The 27,161-nt window shown below is 37.4% G+C and overlaps 1 protein-coding gene across 1 annotated transcript in view; it reads left to right on the forward strand.

Moving 5' to 3' along the window:
- The window catches only part of spel1 (DNA mismatch repair protein spel1), a 127,112-nt gene that overhangs the window by 93,351 nt on the left and 6,600 nt on the right, over positions 1 to 27,161 (forward strand). Inside the window, exons 3-8 of the mRNA XM_023161522.2 lie at positions 4,968 to 5,324; positions 12,041 to 13,016; positions 13,082 to 13,399; positions 16,340 to 16,588; positions 18,598 to 18,803; positions 25,221 to 25,312. Coding sequence (XP_023017290.2) covers positions 4,968 to 5,324; positions 12,041 to 13,016; positions 13,082 to 13,399; positions 16,340 to 16,588; positions 18,598 to 18,803; positions 25,221 to 25,312 — 2,198 coding nt within the window. The remainder of the gene's footprint in view (positions 1 to 4,967; positions 5,325 to 12,040; positions 13,017 to 13,081; positions 13,400 to 16,339; positions 16,589 to 18,597; positions 18,804 to 25,220; positions 25,313 to 27,161) is intronic.

The following is a 27,161-nucleotide window of genomic DNA, read 5'->3' on the forward strand; positions in this document are numbered from 1 at the left end:
CACTTCAAAAAACAAACAGACAAAGGACATATATGGTTTCAATACCAAAATTATCAAATGCATTGCTAATGACATAGTGTACCCCCTTACTAACCTATACAATGAGTGTGTGAAAGAAGGAACTTTTCCTACTTGTCTCAAATTGAGTTGTGTAATTCCTATACATAAAGGTGGCGCAACAAATCTGATATCAAATAATCGACCTATCTCTATCATACCTTATTTTGCCAAAATATTCGAAATACTGCTGAAAATACCTTTAACTCATCACTTTGAACAACATAATTTATTTACTATACAGTTCGGTTTTCGATCCCAACACTCAACAACAATGGCTATAAATTCACTTGTTGAGACTATAACTGATAGTTTTGAATCCGGCGGATTCACAGTGTCATTTTTTTGTGACTTAAGTAAGGCGTTCGATTGTGTTTGCCCTAAAGTTTTGCTCTCAAAACTTCAATATTATAAAATATCTACAGGCAGTCTTAAACTGATGAAGTCTTATCTGGACGACAGACAGCAAGCTGTTTACTTGAATGGCAAATTTACTAGCTTACTTCCTATTGAGTATGGAGTTCCCCAGGGGTCGATATTGGGACCGATCCTTTTCTTGATTTACTTCAATGATATAAGATTTAGTGACACAAGTGCTAACTTCGTGCTGTTTGCTGATGATACAACTGTATTAATTTCTGGAAATAATATTGATACTTTGCGTACTACATTCGAGGATACTCTGACAAATGTCAGTGAGTGGTTTGCCGTAAATAATCTTAAACTTAATGAAGATAAGAGCCAAACAGTCATTTTTTCGTTGCGCGAAGTGCCAGATATCAGTAACCCTGAATATGTAAGGTTTCTAGGTGTATATATTGACCCCAAATTGACTTGGAATGTAAATATTGATAGACTTATAGTCAAAATATCCAAAAATACTTATTTCCTGAGGAACTTACAAAAAGCGGTATCAAAACCAGTTCTGAAAACAGCTTTCCATGGGATTATTCAATCTCACATATCGTATTCAGTACTTGTCTGGGGCCATGTGCCCAATGCATCAGATTCATTTGGCATCCAGAGAAGAGCAATTAGAATTCTTGATAACCTTTCTTACAGGCAAGACTGTAGAAGTAGCTTCATAAATAATAAAATACTTACACTACCATCATTATATATATTGCAATGCCTGCTACATGTTAAAAAACATATATAAGAGGTTATACTACACATGATGCAATCCACAGTTATAACACTCGAAATAATTCAAATCTGTATCTCCAGAACCATAGAGTCAACAGAACCAGAACTGGCGTAAATTATTATGCTCCAAAAATGTATAATTCGCTTCCCCAAAATATCAAAAATCTACCTTTGAAGGAGTTCAAATACAGAATCAAAAATTTTTTAATTAAAAAAGCTTTTTATTCCTTAGATGAATATTTTAGTGATGGTTTTCGAGACATGTAATACCACTTAATCATATATATTTTAACTTGTTTTATATTTCTATTTCATAGTTAGTTTGTTTTATATGCACAAATGTATGTATATCTATAGTAATTGTCCATTTAACCATTCAAGTTATCTGAATATTTTATATTTTGTATTTATAGATAAGCAATATCTGTTATGGCCTGTGTAAACTTTGTATTAGCACCAAATATATACTACTACTACTACTATGATTCAGGTAAAAAAATAGCTTTCACATAGTGTTGTAGTAATATTAAAGTCAGCGCTTAAGCGTTCGAACTCAAGCCGAGTTTATTTAAATTTTTGTAGTTTTTAGTGTTTCTGTATTAATTTTGGAATGCAATTTTTTAATTTGTCAAAAATTTATTTATTTTATTTTGTTTGTTTTTAGAAATCTAGTGTCAACGAATCATCATTATTGGCTAGCTATAAAGTTGCCTATCGCATCGTTAAAGCAGGGAAGCCACATACAATTGCCGAAAATCTTATTTTGCCAGCAGCTCTAGATATGGTTGAAATTATAGTCAGCAAGCAGGAGGCAAATAAGTTGAAAAGTATACCTCTTTCTGATAATACAATTTCACACAGAATAGAAGATATGGCCAATGACATTCGAGACCAAGTAGTTGAAAAATTAAAGAAGAGCCCACATTTTGCTTTACAGTTTGACGAATCTACTGATGTTTCAGATTGTGCTCAGTTTGTAATGTTTGTGAGATATGAAGCAGATGACAGTATCGAGGAAGAAATATTATTTTGCAAACCGCTTCCAGCAAACACTTCTGGACAGTGTTTGTACGATATGTTTTTAAAAAGTACTTGCGACTATGACATTGATTGGAAAAAATGTGTCGCTATTTGCAGAGATGGTGCTAAAAGTATGTCTGGAAAAAATAGCGGACTTGTTGCAAAATTAAAATCAATAATGCCAAACGTATCATGGACACACTGTTTTCTTCATCGACAAGCTCTAGCTGCTAAGGTTTTAACTTCTGATTTAAATGACTTGCTTAAAGAGGTCATCAGAATTTTGAATTCTATCAAGGGTAAGGCCTTACAAACACGACTATTTCGAATTCTTCGTGCGCTTCATCACAATCTTCTTTATCACACAGAGGTCAGGTGGCTATCCAAAGGAAAGGAGTTCTGGAACTTCAAGCTGAATTGCTAATGTTCTTAGAAGATGCCAAATCTGAATATGCTAATCACTTTTCTGACCCTGTTTGGCTCTTGAAATTATCATTTCTGGCAGATTTTTTAAATCATCTCAATAATTTGAATAAGAATCTCCAAGGTAGACATGAAAATATTTTAACAGCTAAAGATAAAGTGAAAGCATTTCATGTAAAACTTCATTTATGGTTAACCTCTCTGCAAAACAGTATATTTGAGTCATTTCCATGTCTTCAGAAAACTATTAAAGATAATGCAACAGATCAATCGCTTCTAGTCGGAAGTCACATTCCCTTCATGATACAGAGCTTACATAATCTGCAAGAAAAACTATTAACATACTTTCCAGACTTGCACTCTGAAGCTGACAACGGGCGCAGATGGATTCTAAACCGTTTCTTGGATAAGTCAACAGAACTGACTGATCTGACAACAAATGTGAAAGGAAATCTTATAGCTTTAGCTGCTGACGGGATGCTTAAAATGGAATTTTGTTCACAAACTGTTGACGTGTTTAGGACGAAAAGGAAACAAGAATATCCTGAGCTGGCAAAGGAAGCTCTAAAATTATTAGTGCAATTCGCCACTTCATACTTATGTGAACTGACGTTCTCTTCAATGGTAGAAATTAAATCTAAAAAAAGAAATAGGCTTCAATTAGAAAACGATTTGATTGTAAATATTTCAAAAATAGCACCACGATTTGATTTTTTTTTTAAATAAACAAGCTCATCCTTCACACTATAATTTTGTTTTACTGTACTGAACCATGTAGAACCTTCCCTTTTTATCTTTTGCCGGCGACCCCCCTAGTAAGGCTCCGCGACCCCCTTAGGGGTCGCGACCCACAGATTGACAAACACTGGCGTTACAGTCAGCAATTATTCGATTTCTCAAGTCTTCCACATTTTCCACTCTAATCGGAATGTTGTTGATAGGTATAGTCGAAGTAAAGGATATTGTGCACACTTAAAGTTGGCGGCACTCTCAAAGGCCAAAAAAACCAATACATGAAAGTGAACCAGCTACGAACTAAGTCCACGTGGACTGTAGAATTGGCGGTTTGTATTGGATAATTTTTACTAACCGAGTTTTATGACTGGCTGAAGAGTCATAAAATTAAATTTGAAATCATGTTTCGATGACGAATAGAAATCGGGGAATACGGAGATGGTTATCGCCGTCGGGTCATCAATGTTCAGTTCAGGAACTGATCGCGACTTGAGTATTGAAATTGTTAAAAAATGACAAAACTCATCAGAATTGGATGAAGAAACTAGGATTTAGATTTAAAATAATAAACAAACGTCAACCAGTTACGGAAAGCAGAAGAATAGTGGGGTTGCGTAACAAATGTAGACAAGAACAACAGCAAATTTTCTATTTTGACGAATCTTGGTATGACATTCACGACACAGTTACGAAAGGGTGGACTGATGGTTTGACAATGTGTATGCCTAACATGCCTGCAAACAAAGGATTGCGACTAGTCATTGCGGAGGGAGCCAAGGATGGGTGCCGAGTTCTTTGAAATTACGTGGAAAAAACTTGAGGACTGCAATGTTGACATGGAAGCTAATATTTTTGAGGAATGATTTGAAAACACATTGATCCCAAATTTGGATGCGAATAGTGTAATAGTTTTTGACAGCGCTTCCTATCATTTGCGACAGCTCATCAAAGTACCGAATAAAAATTCGAGGAAAGATGAAATACAAAGTTTTTCAATGGATAACAATTTGTATTTTGAAGATAACTATACCAAAAACCAACTACTTGAAGTTTTACAGACAAAAACATTTGAAAAAGTGTATGCCCTTGAGACTATTGCTGAAAAGTATGGACATACCATATTGAGACTTCCCCCCTATTTTTGTGTTTTCAATCCCATCGACTTGATTTGGGGAAAATTGAAACAAAGATTTGTATTTTGAAGATTACTATACCAAAAACCAACTAATTGAAGTTTCACAGACAAAAACATTTGAAAAAAATGTTTGCCCTTGAGAGTATTGCTGAAAAGTATGGGCACACCACACTAAGACTCTCCCCCTATTTTTGTGTTTTCAATCCAATCGAGTTGATTTGTGAAAAATTGAAAGAAAGCATCAGACGTAAAATTAATTTTCCAAAATTATATACGGTACACCGTATATTATCTGAAAATTTGAACATGAGAAAGATGTGTGCGAGGTGAGTGCCGCGTTTGCTCACACTCGCGCAAAAACAGTATCGTGAAGGTGTTTCAATTGAATTTATATGTCATGTAACAAACTTTTTGAACGTATTTTTCTAATATGTACCATTTCTTTTTTCAGAAGTCTCCATCAACAATTCGGTTCTTTCATCGCACTGACTACTATACCGTCCACGGCGAGGATGTTACCGTTGCAGCCGATTTCCTCTCGGTTGCCATCAAATATATGGGCGACAGTCCAAAATTAGGCTATGTCTGTTTCAATAAATCCAAATTCGAAAGTTTCGTTAGGGAGTTATTGCTGGTGCGACAGTATAGAGTAGAAGTGTACGTGAAAGCATCGCAGAAGAGTAATGATTGGCAGTTGGAGTACAAGGGGTCGCCTGGAAATTTGACGCAGTTCGAGGAGATTCTATTTGATAACGTTCAGATTGATTTTACAAATTCGGTGATGGGAGTGAAGATCATTCAGAATAGGGTAACGTATCCATAATGGTAAACAGTTTCATTTTTAGATTATAAAATAATTGAAATATATTTGTCATTTGTTCAGTCATAATATAACTATATTGCAACAAATTAATGAATTAACTGTCTCAAACAAATTTATTTCCAACAATATTTAACTAATCACAAAATAATTTACTGATTTATTTATAACATATATACAGGGTGTTCCTTAAACACATGTTAATATTTAAGGAGGTAATTCTTAGACCCATTTTAAGGAAAAAACGTCCTATGGACGTATCTCCTAAACGCCTTAACTTTTGAGATACAGGGTGGCAAAGTTTTCAAAAATAATCAGTTTTTTAATAATAACTTCGATAATTTTGTAGACATCTTTGGCATATTTGGTACATATATTCCATGCCTCAAGGCGCATTTTCTGATGTACAATTTTCTTAATTTTCTCTGCCAGTGGCGTACGTACGAGTTTTGAAATGTATATTTTTGGCGAAAAAAATACTACGCCACTGCTTTATCTTGAATTAAAAATTATTTTTAAAATCTCCATACTTTTTGAGTACATTTGATTTGCTGAGTTTTCTTTGTCCGACGCATGGTTTCCGCTCAAAAAATTAAAAATCGCTTTACTTAAGGATAAATTCCTTAAAATTCTGATGCGGTATCGTGCATCGACTGAAAGCAAACTAAGAGATCAGATTTGTTGCAAAATAATTGAGGATCTAAAAGGTATTTGTTTGTTGTCAGATGCACTGTTCTCAATTAAAATTACGTCATAACGCAGTACCGCTTAATAATTTATGAAAACATAAATTTAGTTATCCTGGAATAAATGACGTGTAGCAGAATTTATTTACTGCACCTCTTGGAAATATGGAGTTTGTCGATATGTGATTTCTTTCAAAGATTAAAAGCAGAAAAAACAGCGTACCCACCATAGCAATAAAAAACGAATTCTCTGTATGTACAAACGTCAATAGCTAATATTGATGTTGGTTTAAAGTAAGGTGTTGGTGTTAAAAACTGTCACAGCGCGTTTTGATTGATTTTGAAGTGTTATTGAAGTTATTTTGGTAGTCCGCTGTTTTTCTGAATATCAGTAAATATGGTAAATTATACAAATGCGGAAATGGCGCAAATGCATTACGTATATGGCCTTGTCGATGGTAATGCAACAGAAGCCAGACGCATTTATCAGGAAAGATATCCTAATCGTGCCTTACCAGATAGCCGAACCTTTTCAAATATTCATCGTCGACTTGGGGAAACTGGTAGTTTCAAGAAAGGGAGTCCGGAAGGTAGACCTCGTGTAGTAAGAACTCCTGAAATTGAGGAAGCGGTGCTGCAAGAAATTGAGGAACATCCTGAGACGAGTACGAGGAAGATCGCTAGAACTCTGGATATTTGTCATCAAATTGTTTGGCGTATTTTGGTTGATTTTTTGTTATACCCATACCATATTTCTAGAGTGCAGGCATTACTCCCCAGAGATTTTCCACAGCGTGTGAACTTCAATCAGTGGTATCTACAAAGTATTGCATTAAATCCGCAGTTTGAGACACAAATTTTGTTCACAGACGAAGCAAATTTTTCTCGGAATGCCATTCAAAATTTCCATAACATTCATGTGTGGGCTGAAGAAAATCCCCATGCAATAACCGAAACCCATTTCCAACACCAATTTTCGGTTAATGTATGGGCAGGAATTATAGGTGATCATCTAATAGGCCCATTTTTTCTACCAGGACGCCTTGATGGTCGTTCTTATTTGCATTTTCTCGAAGAAGACTCACCTGGGTTATTGGAAGATGTGCCACTTGCGTTAAGGAATCGAATATGGTACATGCACGATGGCGCCCCTGCTCATTTCAGTGTAATTGTCCGAAACCATTTAAATACAGTTCATCTTAATCGTTGGATAGGTCGCGGAGGACCTCAGCAATGGCCAGCAAGATCCTCCGATCTCAACAGTTTAGATTTTTTTTATGGAGTCACCTTAAAACTCTTGTGTATAAAACTCCCGTTAATAATTTAGAAGATTTAAGAGAGCGAATAGTTGCCTCGTGTGAAACTATACGAAATACGCCGGGAATATTTGAACGGGTGTGTAATTCCATGCGTAGAAGGGCGGAAGCATGCATACTAAGTGCAGGTGGCCACTTCCAACAATTTTTATAATCAGTTTTGGTATTATTACTAATTAACAAATTTGTGATATTCGTTTAGACTCACTGTCACAAAATAAAATAAAACTCGTATTTGTGAAAAATTTATTTTTCTGCAGATTATGTTTTCAAATATTATTAGGGAATTGGTAATGCGTTATGAAGCAATTTTCAGATTTTCATCCATTTTAGAATTGATCTAATTTCCTAATTTGCTTTCTGTCGATTTTTATTTTTTTGAGTGAAAATCATGCGTTGTACAAAAATAAATCGAGTATTTTAAAAATGATTTTATTTTGAAAACAAGGCATTGGCGTAGTACTTTTTCCCCAAAAATATTCAATGCGAAACCAGAAGGGATGCCACTGTTTGAAAAAATACAAATTTGTTTACATCAGAAAATGCGCCTTGAGGCACGGAACATAAAAATTAGTGCCATAGGCGTACTGCTTTCAAATTATTTACTCCCAACCAATTGAATAAATGAATTTATATACAATATTTCTTCTTGAAAAATATCATTCATAACAAACAAAATAACAAATCTACTATGACAAATGTTAAAATATGTCCAGTAGTAACCAATACATTCTCCAACAAATAGGTATTTAGTTGAAGGGGATTTGAAAAAACATTGTTTTTTTGAAGGCGTTTTAAATAGATATTCCTTTGAATTATACTGTCAACAAACACATCGCATCTATCAATAAGATCGACTTGGCTTTTTAGCGGGGTTATTCGTGATATTCTTCAGTTTACTTCGAGAGCGCGGTGAATAAACAGCTATACAACATGGAAGCTAGTTGTTCGGGAATCGTGAAGCGTCCGAAATTATATATAAATGAAAAACATTTGTTACGAATGTATATATTTCTTTAAGAATATAATATCCGCCCGAAATAAAAATTAAGGTAGTGCAAAAATGCGCGAGTATGACCGGTGTCAATAGATCGACAATTTTTATAATTCTCAAGGAACTCAAGGAAAACAACAACTTTTTCGAGCCAAAAGTATCCACTGGTAGAAAGTGTTTGGTTATCGATGAAGAAGTGAAGAATTCTATTAGGAGAACAGTACACTCTTTTTACATAAAAAACGAAATACCTACATTAAAGTTTTGTCAGTTATTCGTGAAGACAGTTTTTTTTCCTGAATTAAGAAGAACTCGATGATGGAAGATATTACATGAGCTGAATTTCACTTTTATAAAGCAAGATAGAAAGATCATGTTAATGGAAAACTCAGAGATTGTAGAATGGAGAAGAAACTATTTGAGAGAAATAAAGAAAGCCAGAGCAATAGGTAAATCTATTTTGAATTTGGATGAAACATGGGTCAATGAGGGTCATACCATCTCAAAGGTTTGGCTAGATCAGAACATCAAAAGTGAAAGACAAGCCTTTATGGAAGGTTGGTCCACTGGTTTGAAAATTCCAGTTGGAAAAGGTCGTCATCATCACTCACAAGGGCAGCAGTGAAGGATTCGTGAAAGATGGATTGATGGTGTTTGAATCGAAGAAAAATGGAGATTATCATCAAGAAATGGATGCCACAGTATTCGAAGAATGGTTTAAAAACATATTTGTAAAACTTCCGCAGGGATCCGTAATAGTAATGGATAACGCAAGTTACCACAGTAGACGAGTCGAGAAGTTCCCGACGTCGTGTTGGAAGAAAGCAGATATTACTGAGTGGTTACGAATGAAAGCTATTCCTTTTGAATCGATCATGTTAAAAGCGGAGCTCCTCAACTTGGCTAAACGTCATAAGTCGAAATTCGTCAGGTATGTCACCGATGAGATGGCGAAGACTGAAGGAATGTCGGTTCTTCGGTTGCCGCCTTATCACTGTGAACTGAATCCAATAGAGTTGGTTTGGGCTCAAGTTAAAGGGTTCATCGCAAGGAATAATAAGACTTTCAAGCTGTATGAAGTGAAGAAATACCTATACAGTGCTCTGGAAACAATCGAACAAAAAGCTTGGAAAAAATGTATCCACAAAACAATCAGAATCGAAGCAGACATGTGGGATCTGGATGATCGCATAGACTCATTATCAGAAAAAATTATTCCAGTTGTCATCAATCGTGATGAAACTGATTCATCCAGTGAACAATCACTCAACGAATACCTGTAGACTTTTCTTTCTCAGATTACAATTATCGCAATGTCTTATTCGAAGTAAGTATTCCCATTAAATCTATAAAATTGTTTCTGTATCAACTATAAAATCCAATAAGGAATATGAATGTTCATTTCCAAACCAACAAGAATATATGAAGTGTGTCTCTCGTGCAGCCACACTTTTCTACTTCCTGAAAATGTCAAAGTCGAAGCCGAAACGTCTAACAACGCAAAATTTTGAACGCGGTTCAACTCGAAATCAGATGTTCAAATTTCTAACCGCGGAAATCTATTCTATTTTTATACTCATCTGGTAATGTTTCTAATACTTTATCCATCTTCATTATCATACCGACGATCAATATCATATATATTTTCATCAAAAGACGAAGCATAACTACAAATTATAATGTTTTGATGTAAATAGGTTGAATGAAGAAAATGGATAGTGTCTTTAAAACGTCACCAGATGATACATATTTCTATTAATATGCAAAATTTATTAAATTCAAGTTAACCAAAATGCGGCAGATCAAATGCAGTAACTTTTTGCTCTTTCTACATTTGTATTTATTTGTAAATTTAATATTTTGATTATTTTATAGATCTGTAGAAGGTAATGATTCTAAATAATAAAAAACTATTTCAAATATAAATTGTCTTTCCCAAAATAAAATATTTAAATAGTTTTCACCATATTTTAATTATCCTCTCATCATACAGAATATATCAATGGAAAATTTATATTAATACCCAGAAGGCGTCTAGTTCAGTATTCCCATGGTTCCATATTATGAAGGTGTCGTCAACATATCTCAACCAGACTCGGGGTTTCTTGTGGACTTCTTCAATGGCCAGAGTTTCAAACCACTCCATATAAATGTTGGCTATGACTGGTGAAAGTGGCGATCCCATTGGAAATAATAGGACAACCTTCAGTTGGAAATGACAGAACGAATTCTTTACACAAGATGAGGAACTGCCAATGGGATCGCCACTTCCACCATGGAGTGGTTTGAAACTCTGGCTATTGAAGAAGCCCACAAGAAACCCCGAGTCTGGTTGAGATATGTTGACGACACCTTCATAATATGGAACCATGGGAATACTGAACTAGACGTCTTCCTGAAACACATCAACAGCGTGAGACCTTCCATCACTTCCACAATGGAGAAGGAAATCCACAACGAATTGTCATTCTTAGACGTTTTGGTGAAGAGGACAGACACTAAATGGGAAATATCTGTATACCGAAAACCCACTCATACAAGACAGTATCAACCACCATCAATCGACTAAAAGAGGAATCATCAAGACTCTATTAGACCGTGCTTTTGGGCTCTGTAATACGAAGGAAGGTCTCGAGAAGGAACTAGACATCATCAAAAATGATCTTCAACGGAATGGCTACTCCAAAGCGATGGTAGACTTTGGCTAAAAGACAGCAGGAGCCTCGCAAGGAAGAGAAACCGTCACAACCAGTGCTTGCACTTCCCTACATCAGAGAATTATCGGAGAGGATAAGAAGAATTGGTTCCAAGTACAACATCAGAACCTGTTTCAGATCCAGTAACACTATCCGTAGCAGCCTCACAAAAACCAGGCCACCAAACGTGGACTGCGATTCCAAGAATTGTATTTACCGGATACCCTGTGAGTGCGGAAAATCCTATATTGGTGAAACTAAGAGGCCATTGAATGTTCGCATTGCCGAGCACAAGAAGCACACACAGCGAGTGGAAACCAGCAAATCAGGAATAGCAGACCATGTTTGGACCCATCAACACAACATCGAATGGTCCCAAGCTGAGATCTTGCACAGAGAGGAACATTGGTTTAGGAGAAAATTCAAGGAAGCCGCATACATGTTGTCCATCAACGTATTCAGCCAAGCTAGCGTAGAGATACGCAACATATGGAAACCCATCAAAGAGCGAAAAATGGCCAACTCCCGCCAAAACGGTTATCTCCCAGGGAACCAATGAAGCGGAAAATGGAAAGCAGGGATAAGTGAGAGTATTTGAACGACCTATAAATAGTCATCTCTCGGAGGAATCAGTCCAGTCATCACCCGAAGATGATTGTAGATACTAACAATCGAAACGTCGTGAACTAACGTGACTTGTAATCTCTACACTTTTTATTTTTATTTTCTTTTTTCATTCCTTTATTTTTATTTTGTTTTTATTTATTCAATTGTTATATTTTTACTTGTAGTTTATTTCACTATTATTTCATTTCAGGTTTATTTTGATCAATATAATTGTTATTTTCAGCTATTCATTTTTAATTATTCTTTTTTAGTTGTTTCAGGGATTTCAAATCATTTTATATAGTAGACAATGGAAGTTCGAACTAGTGAAATTCATCATGAAACATTGTCAATCACCTTCAAACTTAACGTACTGTGTTGTTCTCATATCGATTATTTTTTTCAGGTATTGGCAATAAGCTGTGTGAATATAACTGAGGCAAAATTTGATGTATGTGAAATAAACGACAATGAGTCGTTTTCAGAGTTAGAAGCGTTAATCGCACAACTTGGTCCAAAAGAATGCATTATACCAGCTGGAGAGTCACCAGACCTGAAGGCATTGAACACATTGTTAGACCGCAATGGAATTTTAGTTGCTAAACTGAAAAGATCCGATTTCAATGTAGACAATATCATGCAAGACCTCAATAGGTTGTTATTTTTCCACGAAGACCAGCAAAGAAATGCTGCTGTTTATAGTGAAACCAACATGAATGATGCAATGGGATGCCTGCAGGCATTAATCAAGTTTCTCAACTTGACAGGTGATGAAAAGAATTTCAATCAGTTCAAGCTGGGTACATTGAACGCACACAGGTTTGTCAGGTTGGACAATGCAGCACTTTATGCTCTTAATGTTCTGCCTAAGGTAGCATCTCAGAATGCAGAAGGCGTATCAAGTGTTACTGCATCAAAATATTCTAGTCTGAAAGGTATTTTGGACAATTGTGTAACACCTCAAGGAAAGCGTCTTTTAGACCAATGGATCAAACAGCCATTAAAAGACTACAACTCACTCAATGATAGACTTGATATTGTAGAAAGTATTTTGAATGATGCTGAAGCTAGAGCGATTCTTTCAAAAGATAATCTCCCACGAATTCAAGATCTAATGCCATTGTCAAGAAAAATTACTTGTAAGAAAGCTACTCTGCAGGACTGCTACCGGGTTTATCAAACTATCAATGGTGTGCCAGCTGTTTTACAAACCTTAAGAAAAATTGAAAACAAATGTGTTCGTGATATGCTGATCAGTCCTATCGCCGATATTCTATCTGATTTAGAGAATTACCAAAGCATGATTGAGACGACCATAGATCTAGACTTGGTTGATAGAGGGGAATTTTTGGTTAAACGTAATTTTGATGACGAATTGAAGGGTGAGTTAGTTGAGTTACAATATTTTTATCTTTCTTGTAGTTATTCCCCAATCAATGAATTTCAGAATTGCACAGGAAGAAGGATAGAGTTGGTGAAAAGATGCAAAAGGTTCTAAAAACGTCAGCAGATGATTTAGGTTTTGAAGATGGAAAAACTATCAAACTGGAGTGCAATGATCAGCACGGGTATTTTTTGAGAGTTACCCTCAAGGAAGAGCCGGTGCTTAGAAAAAATAAAAGATATAAAATATTAGACGCCATTAAAGGAGGAGTAAGATTTACTACTGATAAGTTGGTTGAGCTGAATGAAGAATATAAAATGTTGAATGCTGATTATATTGAGAGGCAGAAAGCAGTTGTTGATGAAATATTTGAAGTAGCATGTAAGTATATTCAATAGGTGAAATATGAAATGAATTTTTAACTGACGAACAGTGGATAATACTTGCTTCTTTCCTAAAATATTTCATGAATGAAAGGTGTTTATTTGGATTTCCTAGTAAATAGATAAAGTTACACTAGTTTACAGCCAATTTACGACTGTAATGTCAAAGGCAGTTCTTTGTTAATTGTTGGTCCCTAAATGCGAAAATGCTAAGTAAAAATTTCGTATCACGTAAGATTTTTGATTTATGATTTTTTTTCACAAAAATTTAATGAACACGACTTTCCAAATTTGCTTTTTCCCTAAATTGAAGAAATTGTTTAAAATCTGGCAACACAGCTGCTCTGCCCAGTATTCGAATCTGCTTTCGCTGTATGTAATGCCGCTTCTCGAACTTCCGATACTCGAAGTTTCCAGTTAGTATTAGAGAAGCGAGGTGAACAAACACGTGATAATTAGGAGTATTGTATTAGTGTTATCTTCGTGAATAAAATAAGTTGACTCCTGTGAACACAGTATCACATATTTGAACTCGACGTACACAACAGTACAAAAATGTTCAAAGAACAGAAACGTGGCTGCGTTAATCCCGCAGATAGTTGTCGTTATACAGTGTCACTATTAAAGTGCGCACCATATGGGAAACTTTTTTTTTCGAAAAGTTTCAAGGAAGTTTAACTTTGGCACTTGTTTGTGCTTCAAATTTAACTCAAAATGATGCGGCCAACTGCGACCCACTGACGTTCAGTGTTTGTCAAATTCAACTTGATTTTTTTTTTTAATTGAAAAAGTGCATTTCTAGATCGACTTTAACAAAAAGTTACTTGAAAAAGTTGTGTCTACGGCAATTTTATATCCATATGCCAAATTTTATGCAACTAAGATAAAGTTAACGTTTTGCTTATTTTTGACAGATATACCCTTTATTTTAAAAAACAAGTTCGGTTAATTGTCATCAATTCATGTATACATAACAAACTGATCATGCAGTTTAACTTTTCTGATGAATTTTTACTTATACGGACATTTTTAGAGAGAAATTAAAAATGTGCTATAAAAAGTTTAACATGACTGGTGCAAAGTTTCAATCGCTTGGCTATTTTCTTGAAGAAACGTCAGTACCTGCAATTTTGAAAAAGCAGACACAACTCAAAAACTGCAATAAGTATTAATAAAATTACTAGAGTTGAAATTACATTAAAATTTCAATATTCAGTATTTACAGATTATTTATGAACAGTAACTAGGGCGGTAAGGATGCTTAATCACGTTGAATAAAATTTTTTAGTAGGTCTTGACAAACAAAATGCATGCTATGGTAGTGTCAAGTTGTTGATTTACTTGTCAAATTTTTAACAGTTATTGTTGCAATAATGTTGTCTCTTCAAGAAAGAATAGAAATAGTTTTAATATGTGGTGAGAATACATCATACCGGCAAGTGGCCTACATTTTTAATGAACGGCATCCAGGAAAAAATTTCATCATACCACTGTGTCAAGGATAATGTCGAAATTCAGAGAAACAGGATCCGTAGCAAATCAATTTAAGAAAAAGCACACTCCAAGTAAGTATGATGAGGAGGCCCAACTTAAACATTTGTTTAAAAGTTGTTGAACACAGGCAAACGAGCATAACCGATATTATAAAAAAATACCGATTACAAGAAAGTGTTGAAAATTTTTATTAAAGAATAAATGTTGGCCTCACAAGCCAAAATTTATCAACACATTAAAAGAACGAGATTTTGATGTCCGTTTGGGGTTTTCATTCTGGTTTCAAAGAGAGAGAGAAGAAAATGTAAAGTTTCCATATAAAATTTTATGGACAGATGAGGCAACGTTCTCTTCAAATGGAACGGTAACTTCTCAAAATTGCCGATGGTGGGCCCAAGAAAATCCCAATTTCACAGTTGAATGTGGTGATCAGTATTCCTTTAAAACTAATGTATGGTGTGGGATACTTAACGACCAAATAATTAGGCCATTTTTCTTTAGGGAAAATTTCTCATCCGTCGGTTATCTCAACCTTTTAAATAATGAGGTTAGTGAAGTTTTAGATAATATGCCTTTAAATATTAAATACGACCTATAGTATCAGCTTGATGGCGCACCAATACATCACACGCTTGCTGTAAAACAGTCCCTTCAACAAATGTTCAGAGGCAAAGTTATTGGACGTAACTGGGAACATTATTGGCTATCTAGATCACCCGACTTGACGCCTTTAGACTTTTTCTTGTGGGGTTACCTGAAACAAAAAGTGTACCGAAGTAGACCATTTACTGACATACAACATCTGGAAAATACCATTCGCGAGTGCTGTGCAAATATAAATCCCCGATTTATTAAAAATGCAGTTTCAGATGTCAGTAGAAGGACCATAATTTGTATTGAACGTGGAGGACGACATACTGAAATGTAGGCTATAAGTGTTTGACAACCTCATTTAGATCAATAAGTAACTTTTTTTACCCATTTGTATTTACTATAATATTATTGTTGTTTGAAATTTATAATAATAATAATAGTTCTATCGAAATTATTTGCATTTTTTTTTAGTCGCCTCTTCTTTTCCGAAATCAAAGATTTGTTTAAGAAAATAGTCAAGTGATTGAAACTTTGCACCAGTCATGTTAAAATTTTTATAGCAAATTTTCAGTTAAAGATAGTGGTTCGATAAATATATTCAAAAGACGATTGAATATATTCATTCTAATTTTATGTGTTTTTTCATAGATTTCGAATCATAGAATTATTAGATGATGGAAGTCCTAACTAATGAAATTCAACTGGCTTGTCGTTTTAAGTTTCTTAATATTGTTCCAAGTAGTTACTTCAAACAGTGGATACTGTGGATGTGTGGAACTGTGGATATATATTTTTTTATTTCGAAATCTTCAATTTACTTTCGTCAACTAACCATTAATTTTTGTTTCAGCTGGATATGCCGATAGCCTGAGAACTTTGAACACGCTCATAGCAACTGTTGACGTTCTTGTTTCGTTTGCCATTGCCGCGATATCTGCTCGCATACCTTATGTGAGACCAAAACTCCACAAAGAAGCTTCAGGAATTTTGAAACTGAAGAAAGTTAGACATCCCTGTTTAGAAGCACAAGATGATGTATCCTTCATTCCTAATGATGTTTCCTTTCAACAAAATGACAAACTGTTCTATGTGATCACTGGTGAGCAGTTAATATTTTTTTAGGTGAAATTACAACCACTCTGTTGAGAGAGAACTGTCGGGAAAAAATCTGAGTGCATGAACAATCTTTCTACTCACATCAAAGAGACATCTAAGAATGACAGCACTTCATTTTTTCAAATTAACCTAATATTGAGGAACCTGTTGACCAACAAAATCGTGTCTTTAAGAAGACAGTTTTAATACCACAAGTGCACAAAATGAAACTATTACTAGTTTGAAGATAGGAAGAAATATTGAAGAAATTATAGGGGGGAATAATGAAGATGAATTAATTGTCTTCTGCTAATATTGCTTTTCTAAAGTGATAATAAAACGTCAAAAATAGTTAGCAGTATGAATGTGTGGGCTAGTGTATATGCACGTGTGTGGGCGCGTTTCTATCTGTGGTATCGCGCGTGTATTTGCGGGGCGCCTGTGTATTTGTGCGCGCGCAGGTATGTGTGGGAGCGCGTGCGTATGTGGGCGCGTTTGTGTATGTGTGGAGGCGCGTGTTTATGTGTGGAGGCGCGTGTGTATGATTGGACGTGCGTGCTTTTTTTAAAGTAAAAACGACAATAAAACGTTGAAAACGTTTAGCAGTAAGTGACTGTGTGTGTGTGGGCGTTTTATATGCGCATGTGCGTGAATGCGCGCGCGAGCGTATGTGTGAGGGCGCGTGTACATGTGTGGGCGCACCTGTATGTGTGGGCGCGCGCGCGTATTTGTGGGATCGCATGTGTGAGTGTGGGCGCGCGCGTGTATGTGTGGGCGCGTGTTTTTATGTGTTGTCGCGTGTTTTTATGTGTGGGCGCGTGTGTTTATTTGTGGGGGTGCGTGTGTATGTGTGTGCGCGCGTGTACGAGTGTGCGCGCTCGTGTATGTGTGGAGCACTTATGTAAGTGTGGACACGCATGTGTATTTGTGGGAGAGCGTGTGTATTTTTGGACGTGCGTGCTTTTTTAATGTGAAAACGACAATAAAACGGTCAAAATGTTTAGCAATGAGTGACTGTCTGAGTGTGTGGGCGTGTATATGCGCACGTGTGTATCTGTGGGATCGCCTGGATATGTGGGAGTGCGCGTGTGCATGTGTGGGCGCGCCTGTGTATGTGTGGGCGCGCGGGCGCATCTGTTGGAGCGCGTATGTAAGTGTGGGCGCGCGCGCGTATGTGTGGGCGCGCCTGTGTATGTGTGGGCGCGCGGGCGCATCTGTTGGAGCGCGTATGTAAGTGTGGGCGCGCGCGCGTATGTGTGGGCGCGCCTGTGTATGTGTGGGCGCGTGCGCGCATCTGTGGGATCGCCTGGATATGTGTGAGTGCGCGTGTGCATGTGTGGGCGCGCCTGTGTATGTGTGGGCGCGCCTGTGTATGTGTGGGCGCGCGCGCGTATGTGTGGGCGCGCCTGTGTATGTGTGAGCGCGTGCGCGCATCTGTGGGATCGCCTGGATATGTGTGAGTGCGTGTGTGCATGTGTGGGCGCGCCTGTGTATGTGTGGGCGCGCGGTCGCATCTGTGGGATCGCCTGGATATGTGTGAGTGCGCGTGTGCATGTGTGGGCGCGCCTGTGTATGTGTGGGCGCGCCTGTGTATGTGTGGGCGCGCGCGCGTATGTGTGGGCGCGCCTGTGTATGTGTGAGCGCGTGCGCGCATCTGTGGGATCGCCTGGATATGTGTGAGTGCGTGTGTGCATGTGTGGGCGCGCCTGTGTATGTGTGGGCGCGCGGGCGCATCTGTGGGAGGGCGTATGTAAGTGTGGGCGCGCGTGTGTATGTGTGGACGCGCGTAAGTATGTGTGGGGATATCAGATGTCGAGAAAAAAATGTATGAAGAAAATCTGGCAAAAAACGAATGACGAGCAGTTTTCACTGTGAGATTAATCTTGTATAGTTACTTTATGTGTACATTTACAATTGGGGTGGTTTCACGAGTAGGACCCACTAACCAATCATCTGACCATATTAGATAAATACTTTACAAACCTTATATTCAAAACATCGTCGTATTTTTAGGTCCAAATATGTGTGGTAAGAGCACATACATCAGAAGTATTGGGCTTTGTGTTCTCATGGCACACATTGGCAGTTTTGTTCCTTGCGCAAAAGCTGACATCTCGGTGGTGGATGGTATTTTGGTCAGAGTTGGAGCTGATGACTGTCAGCTGAAGGGATTGTCAACTTTCATGCTGGAAATGATTGAGATATCTTCAATCATAAAGGTTAGCAAGGTTAAACGAATTTGATTTATAAAACAAGAAATTTCATAAGGTCCTTGTACATGGACAAGCTGAATGTTCAAATTTCACGGAATACGTACATACAGTGTGTAATTGTAGTAATTGCGGTAATCCATATTGAAAACTCTATTTGCGTTTTCTTGTTTAGTAACCAGGCATTCATCAGAATCATCTCCACAGGATGTCAAAGGATTCTTATTCTTTTTTATGGAGTCAAGTCTGTACATATTCCATAAAGAAATTACGTGAAAATTAAAACAAATTATCAACCATAAAGTCAAGGAGTTTATAAGAATTTCTGTTCCATTGTATAAAGGACATAAGTCCTGTGAAAGTATATATCTCTTATTATTGGTAGCCAGTGTTTCGGTGGCTGCTACGAATAGAGTGAAAGTGTCTATTATGAAAATTTGCAGAACTAGTGATAGAGTACCATCATAACAATTAAAAAATGGAAAATGTTCACAAACATTTTTTGAATTGGTAACTTTTTATGGGGGTAAACCGCTTCGTTACGTAACGCGTTACAGCGCCAGTTTGTCTGGCTTACCTTCCTCTCACGCATACGGTAGCGGCAGGCAGGCCCTCTTCTCACTCACTAAACCCACAGCGCTAGCCGTATTTCGAACATACGCTTCTCTTTCCTCTCTTCGCAAGACTCGGTATTTAGTGTGCGATTGACATATATTGTTGACAGTGAGCATATAACCATTTCTTTAGGAATCACACGTTAAAAGGTAAGACCTCGTTAATCCTTAGCTCGCACAAGTTTCGACTTCTGAGGGTTGTCGTTCGTAGGGGTGCGACAGCTGGTTAACGGAAAAACAGAATTTTAAACAGAATTTTTTTTTAAAACAGAATTTTCCCATGGCATCAGCGCTAAAATATAAAACAAGTCGGCTATGCATCCCAAACAAATGAACCCAAAATACAAATTTGAAACCCAACCTGCCAAAATCGGGCCCGGTTCTTGGAAAATATCAGAGCCATTCACGCTACTTTGAAAGACAAACTCAAGTCAAAGTCAAAATATGCTTTATTTTCTGAAGATTAACATCTCATTGACAAAGCTTTGTTAAAATAATTCGAGAAACAAATTCACACATATCAGCTAACGCTACTTGTCAAGTTATACACTATACACTATAAAATAAATATACATTGGCAGGTAGTTGTTGAATAAAATTTCAGGTAGTTATTGAACATATGTACAAAGAACAAAAAAAATAACAAAAACAAAAACAATTAGTATTTACATAGCACAATACATCACTTGCACAAATATAGTCATATAACCAAAAAGAGTTTATTTGGAAAGTTTTCAATATTAATTACATAAAACGAGTCAGCCACAAGTTGAATCAAAAAGTATCTTGATAATACTCTGATAAATTATAATAGGCTCTCTCACAAAAAAAATCCTTCAAAACTTCCCTAAAGTTTACGTTATTGCATGTAAATTTCAGATTTGATGGTAGGTGATTGAACATTTTCAACCCATTATAAATGAAAGAGTCTTTAATGAAGGAATATTTTGGAATGGGCAAATTAAAGTCGTTTCTTTGTCGAGTGGCGTTTGTGTTAATTGAAAATCGATTTTGATGTTTTGCTATGACACTAATAGTTTCAATAATAAAAATAGATATTACAGTTAGGATTTTCTTTTCCTTAAACAGTGGTCTGCAAGAATCTCGTGGTTTTGCTTTACATAGAAAACGTACAGCTCTTTTCTGTATAACTAAAATTGATTGCAGTGTTGTCAGAGTACAAGCACCCCAGAAAGGAATTCCATATCGTAGATGAGATTCTATGAGAGAGTGATTGTTACTTTGGCAGCAGCAAATCCCAACTCATAAGAGGTCAGCCTCACAGCATAAGACCCTGAGGATAACTTTGATTTGAGACTCTTGATATGGTCTTCAAATTTCAAATCAGTGTCAATGGATAGTCCCAGAAATTTGGTTGATGGTTTATCCTCAACAAAGATGTTGTCAATTTGTAAATTGCTGATGGAACATTTGAAGCAAAGTACGTTCGTTTCAGAGATATTCAAACTGAGAAGATCTGCTTCACACAATCTTTTTATATTGCTTCGACGACAGAAGGTCGAGAAGATATGAATGACAAAGCTCATCCTGGATGTCCTATCATAGCAACAACCAATGAAAATGTTGGAAAGTGAAGAAAATCATTATGAAAAATCGTCGAATTACTATTAGGAAAGTTGCTGAGGTTGTTGGCATATCGGTTGGCTCATGCGTTAAATTTTTTCGGAAGTTTTGGGCATGAATCTTATGGCAGCGAAGTTCGTTTCAAAATTGCTGAATTTTGACCGAGAAAACGTCGCATGAGCATCACTCAGGAATTGTTGAATGATGTCAACGGCGATCCAGATTTGCTTGAAAGGATCATAACTCGTGACGAATCCTGGGTTTATGGTTTTAACATGACCATGTACGTTCAAATGACAAGGTTATCTTCGAATACAGTGGCGTGGTGCATCAGGAGTTCGTGTAAAATGAACGTACAGTCAATAAGAAGTATTATCGTGTTTGGTATGCGCCGCTTACGAGAAGCAATATAAAAAAGACGTCCGTTATTGTGGAAAAGCAATGTATGGCTTAATAATGCACCAGCTCACTCGTCGTTGCTTGTTCGTAATTTTTAGGACAAAAACAACACTGTAATTATACCTCAGCCACCACATTCTCCAGATTAGTTCCCCTGCGATTTCTTCCTAATCCCGAGATTGAAGAAACCCATAAAAGGACGGCGTTTCGCGACTATTGAGGCGATAAAAACCGAAACGCTGAGGACATTTTTTTAGGGACAAAACACAAGTACTACAGGAAAATCCTTAAGGCGTTCTCAGAGCGGTACTTGTGCGAAAGTATCTATAGAAGCGAGACAAATCTCCAACGTTTCTTCGATGTTCCAGGCTATCAAGGTTGCATGTGACGTTCACGTCTCCAATCAGGAGGATGGCTCTTTTCTGGATGGAATCCAGCAACTTCAGGATATGCTTAGGGGCTGAGCTCCATATGTGAGAACAATACTCCAAAGAAGGTCTGATCTGAGCTTTATAAAGCATCAAAAGTTGCTGAGGTGTGTACAGTTTTCTGGTTCGAGCTTTTGAGAAGCAGCCTTTGCAATTCCAGCGATATAATTGTGCTAAGACATATTGGTGTCCATTTGAACCTCCAACAAACTTATCGAAGCAGAAAGCGGAAAAGTGCATATCAGAACTGTTTAGAGGATTGGAAGAACGCTGGCACAGGTGTATTATATCCGAGGGGGACTACTTTGAAGGGGACAAAGTAAAAAGCGATGAATACATTCATATTTTTTGGGAGAAATGAAAATTCATCTAATTTTTTTAACAGACCTCTTCTAAGATTTGGTTTATGATTCCACTGAAGGTCACGTTCAAACCTACATGAATATTTTGATGATATTTTTTGTATTAGGCACCCAATCCCATTAATTTAATAATAATAATAATAACACCGGCAAATCAACACCGCCGTGTATAGCGTCGTCCAATCGCTTTCCGAGTCGGAAGGACGAAATCCCGGCCTTGCGATTCGGAAGATTGAACCGCGAGTACACAAGATGGAGGCTAAGATCACGTCGGCGAGACAACACGCGTCTCGTATCCAATGTGTGATGGATTACAGGGCGGCCAACAGGCTTTCCACGCCCGCAGTGCGACGAATAAAATCTGTCTGTCTGTCTGTTTAAAATCTGTTTTTCCGTTAATCAGCTGCCGCCCCCATACGAACGACAACTGTCAGAAGTTGAGAAACTTGTGCGAGCTAAGGACTAACGAGGTCTTACCTTTTAACGTGTGATTCCTAACACGGAATAGCCGCCAAACTACGACGTATCCATCACACTTCAAGTTAAGGCGTGCTGCTGACCACCAAACAGCACTGCCTTGATATGATACGAATTAATGGCTGTTAAAAAGTCACTAGTGAGGCGAGCGAGAAGTATCGCGGAGAACCTTTTAAGTTTCGCGAGAAATCTTCTCGCTTATTCCAAGAGCCTCCACGTGTTGTGGATAATCCGCCGACCGCTGATCAGGTGGAATCCTCCTGGAAGGATATCTATGAACACCCGCAGCCACTCAACCAAGACACTCTAGCCCTAGCGCAGAGAGCTACGACAGCCTGAGCTCAATGAACTACGCAACCCGATAACCCCGGGTGACGTTCGAAGAGCCCTTATGGGTTCCAAGAACTTTGCTGCTCCAGGCCCAGATGGGCTGAACACTTATTGGTGGAAAAAACTACCAAGCACCCACCGCCATCTGGCCAGAGTTTTCAACTCATGGCTGGACGGAGAGCAGCCGATTCCGGATTGGTTTGTCGAGGGGCTGACCGTTCGTATCCCCAAAAGCGGAGATTTGTCGATTCCTAAGAATTACAAACCGATAACATGCTTGAATTCGTGTTATAAATTGTTTACAAGCATCTTATACACACGAATACTCACCGCAGTTCACCGAGTGTTCGAACGGATATATGAGCAGAGAGGGTCGAAGAGAGGAGTCGCTGGATGTAAAGAGAACCTGCTCATCGATAGATGTATAACGCAGGACTAGATACAATATAAGCGTAACCTCTCTATAGCCTGGACCGATTACCGTAAGACATTTGATACAATTTCGCATGAGCTCATCTTGCATTTGCTCCGATGCCTTGCGGTACTTGACAAAATAGTGAGATGCATTGAACAACTGATACCTCTCTGGCGAACTCGATACCATAACATCTGGTCAAGCAAGAGTCCAAACAGGGTGGGTCACTTTCAGAAGGGGTGTATTTCAGGGTGATTCTCTCACTCCCCTTCTCTTTTGCATCCCACTATTTCCATTATCTCTTGCGCTCTGAAATACTCGAGGGTAAAACTGTGGCATCCTCGGAAACCAGAGGCGCAAGGTCACCCATTTGTTTTACATGGATGATCTTAAACTTTATGCCTCTGGAGAAAAGGATCGCTATCAGTCCTTGAGGGTGGTGGAAGACCCGAAAAATGATGCATCTCTATAGGAGTTTGCATCCCAAATCGTCCGTCCCACGGTTGTACTTCGCCCGACAACAGGGAGGCCGTAGACTTTTGAGTTTGGAGTATCTACATGACAGAATAGTACTGGATATGGCCTGTGAATTTGTCAGGAGTTCGGATCCCCTTCTCGGCATGATCCGTGACCATGAGAGAGCAGGAATTGGAGCATTTCTCTTTAGGGCAGCTGCCCGAGCACCTGATGAACTCGGTATAGTTTTCGACCCTGACGAGGTGACCACAACTCTGTCACCGAATTGGAACTCGTTCAACAAATAGCTCAGATAAAAGCCGCAGAAATCACCTTACTTGTGCGGGAACACAAGGATAAGCCAATGTATGGGGACTTCTTCAATAACATTGAAGACCTTGGCTTATCAAAGCGCGTGACTTTCGCTTTCCTCAGGTCGAGTTGGTTGAAGTTGGAAACTGAGGGGTTCATCATGGCTTGCCAGGATGGTGTCATCAACACCTTAATCTACCGCAGTCGCGTGATGGGTAAAGAGGTTCCTGACACAAGGTGCAGGGCCTGCCGCGAGGCGCTCGAGACCCTAATGCACTTGCAATCAGCATGTCCAGCATATGCGATCTCGGCCTATATCCATTGACATAACGCGGCCCTAAGAGTACTATATTACCATCCACGGAACTCTTTCGGTATTGACGAGACACCGGTGTTGCCCTACGCTCAGGCTCATATAAGCTAATAATCCTATGTAGTCCTTCTCAACCACCAGAGCAAAACGATATTTGTCCTGGCGAGACAAATATCGTCCAAAAAAGAGGACAAAAAACGGATGAAATATCGAGATTTTCTCTTCGAACTCCGCAGACTCTATCCAGATCACTCTATGAAGATGTTTGACATACGTATGTTGAGCCAAACATAGTGGCCAAATTTATAGCCACTTGCAATTTTCATGTTTGGCCCAAAATTCTTCAGTGGATACCGTTTTATGCATTTGTAAACACACAGACTCAGGCTAGATAGAAAACTAATCAAACATATTGTAGGTACTTGTAAAACAGCCAACTAGGCTTGTAAAATAGGTAACTAGGTAACTTATTGAAATAAAATAAGTATTAAGTTGAATTATATGTGACTTAAAAATATTATTTTGATTAATAAAGGTATGGTATACCTTATCTACGTATTAATTTATACTTGGTATATAACACATTACAATATTTGGCGGACCGAGGTTCGACCGCGGTCCGCAGACGGACCGCGGTCCGCCTGTTGTTGACCATTGATGTCAATGTTCAAGGTCCTCTAAATTATTATTACACATCAATCAAATTGTTTCTTCACATTATGTTTATTGTTTTTAGAGTGCTACGTCTAATTCGTTGGTAATTATAGATGAGTTGGGCAGAGGAACTTCTACTTATGACGGTTGCGGACTTGCATGGGCCATTGCTGAGTAAGTATCATTTGTTTCTTTCTTGCATACAAATCAGATATCATATTCCTAAATCATGTGATTTTTCTATTTCTGAAAATTGAACATTTTTTTCAGAGTGTTCACATCCTACTTGAATGTGAGTGTTAATTTTTGGATTTTTTTATTCAAAATATTTAGCTTGGGAGTTCGGTGTCAATTGTCAAAGTCAATAGAATATTATTGACGTATTTCTTTCAAGTGAAAAATAATTATTAACGGGCCATAATTTTTATACATAAAATAAAAATATTGAAATATATCATATATTGAACAATATCGTTTAAATATAAAACAAAAAGAAGTGGGCCCAGAACGCTACCTCGGAGAACACCTACATCACTGTCTTTTTTATTTGATAGTGCATCTTTAAAACGGACTTTCTGTTTTCTATTGTTTAAATAATCACTGAACCATTCTAACACCTTTTCATCAATTCCTTACTGAGCCAATTTAAACAACATAATATCTCTATCAATTGTCTCAAAAGCTCTCTTTAGGAAGTGAAATTTACAGATGAAACTTTCAAGATGGTGAGTAGGCGCCATCTGGGAAAAAAATTAAATGGAAACCATAGAATACTACTACAAAATGGGGGAACATTTAATAATTGGCTGAATACATTGACATTTAACTACATAATATGAGGTAATAAGCTTGAGGTCAGTTCAGAATATACTCGAAATGGTTGCCCTGAACTTCTTGAAATATGAGCAGCCTATCCGATATTTCACGCTAAACATTTTCGAACACAGTAACATCAATATCTCTACAAATATTTATTATTCTCTATCGTATATCCAATATTGAAGTGGGTCAAGTTTTGTACATCTTTTGCTTCAAATATCCCCATAAAAAAGTCCAAAGGTGTCAAATCTGGTGAGCGGGCTGGTCATTCTGAATGAGACCAAAACCGGTTGTGAAATCTTTAGCGTAAATGGTACAAATAGTTTGGTTGAAAATGAGCATATAAAATTTCTAGGTTTAGTTTTAGACCCACAACTGAGGTGGACAGCCCATATAAACTGTTTATGTAACAAGCTGTCGCAAGTGATATTTGCACTAAGAAAAATACGACATGTCACAAACATGGAAGCAACAGTATCTGCGTATTATGCATTGTTTCATAGTCACTTGATGTATGAAATACAGTGTTACGGTACTGCAGTATCTACACATATTACGAGAATTTTCATATTGCAGAAAGCGGCAATAAGATCTATTTTAAATGTACCATGGGATACCAGTTGTAGAGAACTATTTCCTTCATTAAAAATCATGACAATCTACTCACTGCTTATTTATCGAAGTATAATAACAGTTAAGTCAAAGATAAATGAACATGCAACACCCTCGTCAATTCACCCTCATGATACCAGACACAAACACAATTTGTTGGTGCCATTATGTCGTCTGCAACGAACGCAAAGAGACGACATACACCTTCTTCCCACAGAGTTTAGGAATAGACCCTCGACGCAATTCAAAAATCAATTAAAACAGATACTATCCAATAACTGTTTCTATAGTATACTTGAATTCGAAACATTCATCAAGAAGAACAGAAATATCTTCACGACTCACAGAAACCTGTAGTCTTATTCATACTGATAGCACAATTCATCATTATCTATATACATACTTTATATATTTATAATGTATAATGCCATTGTTTTTATGTATTATTTAGCTTTTCTATTGCATTATACCTTCTATTTTTTTATCATTAACCAATTTTAATGTATGACCTTATATAAATTTTTGAATGTATTTTTCTACTGACCTGTCTACAAACTTTATGTTTCTTGAGACCAATAAAAATTATTACTAT

Source organism: Leptinotarsa decemlineata, unplaced genomic scaffold, assembly GCF_025532065.1.
Source record: "Leptinotarsa decemlineata unplaced genomic scaffold, Ldec_3_MD MMD2_tig00026374_RagTag_RagTag, whole genome shotgun sequence".
In the NCBI taxonomy this organism is placed as follows: Eukaryota; Metazoa; Arthropoda; class Insecta; order Coleoptera; family Chrysomelidae; genus Leptinotarsa; species Leptinotarsa decemlineata.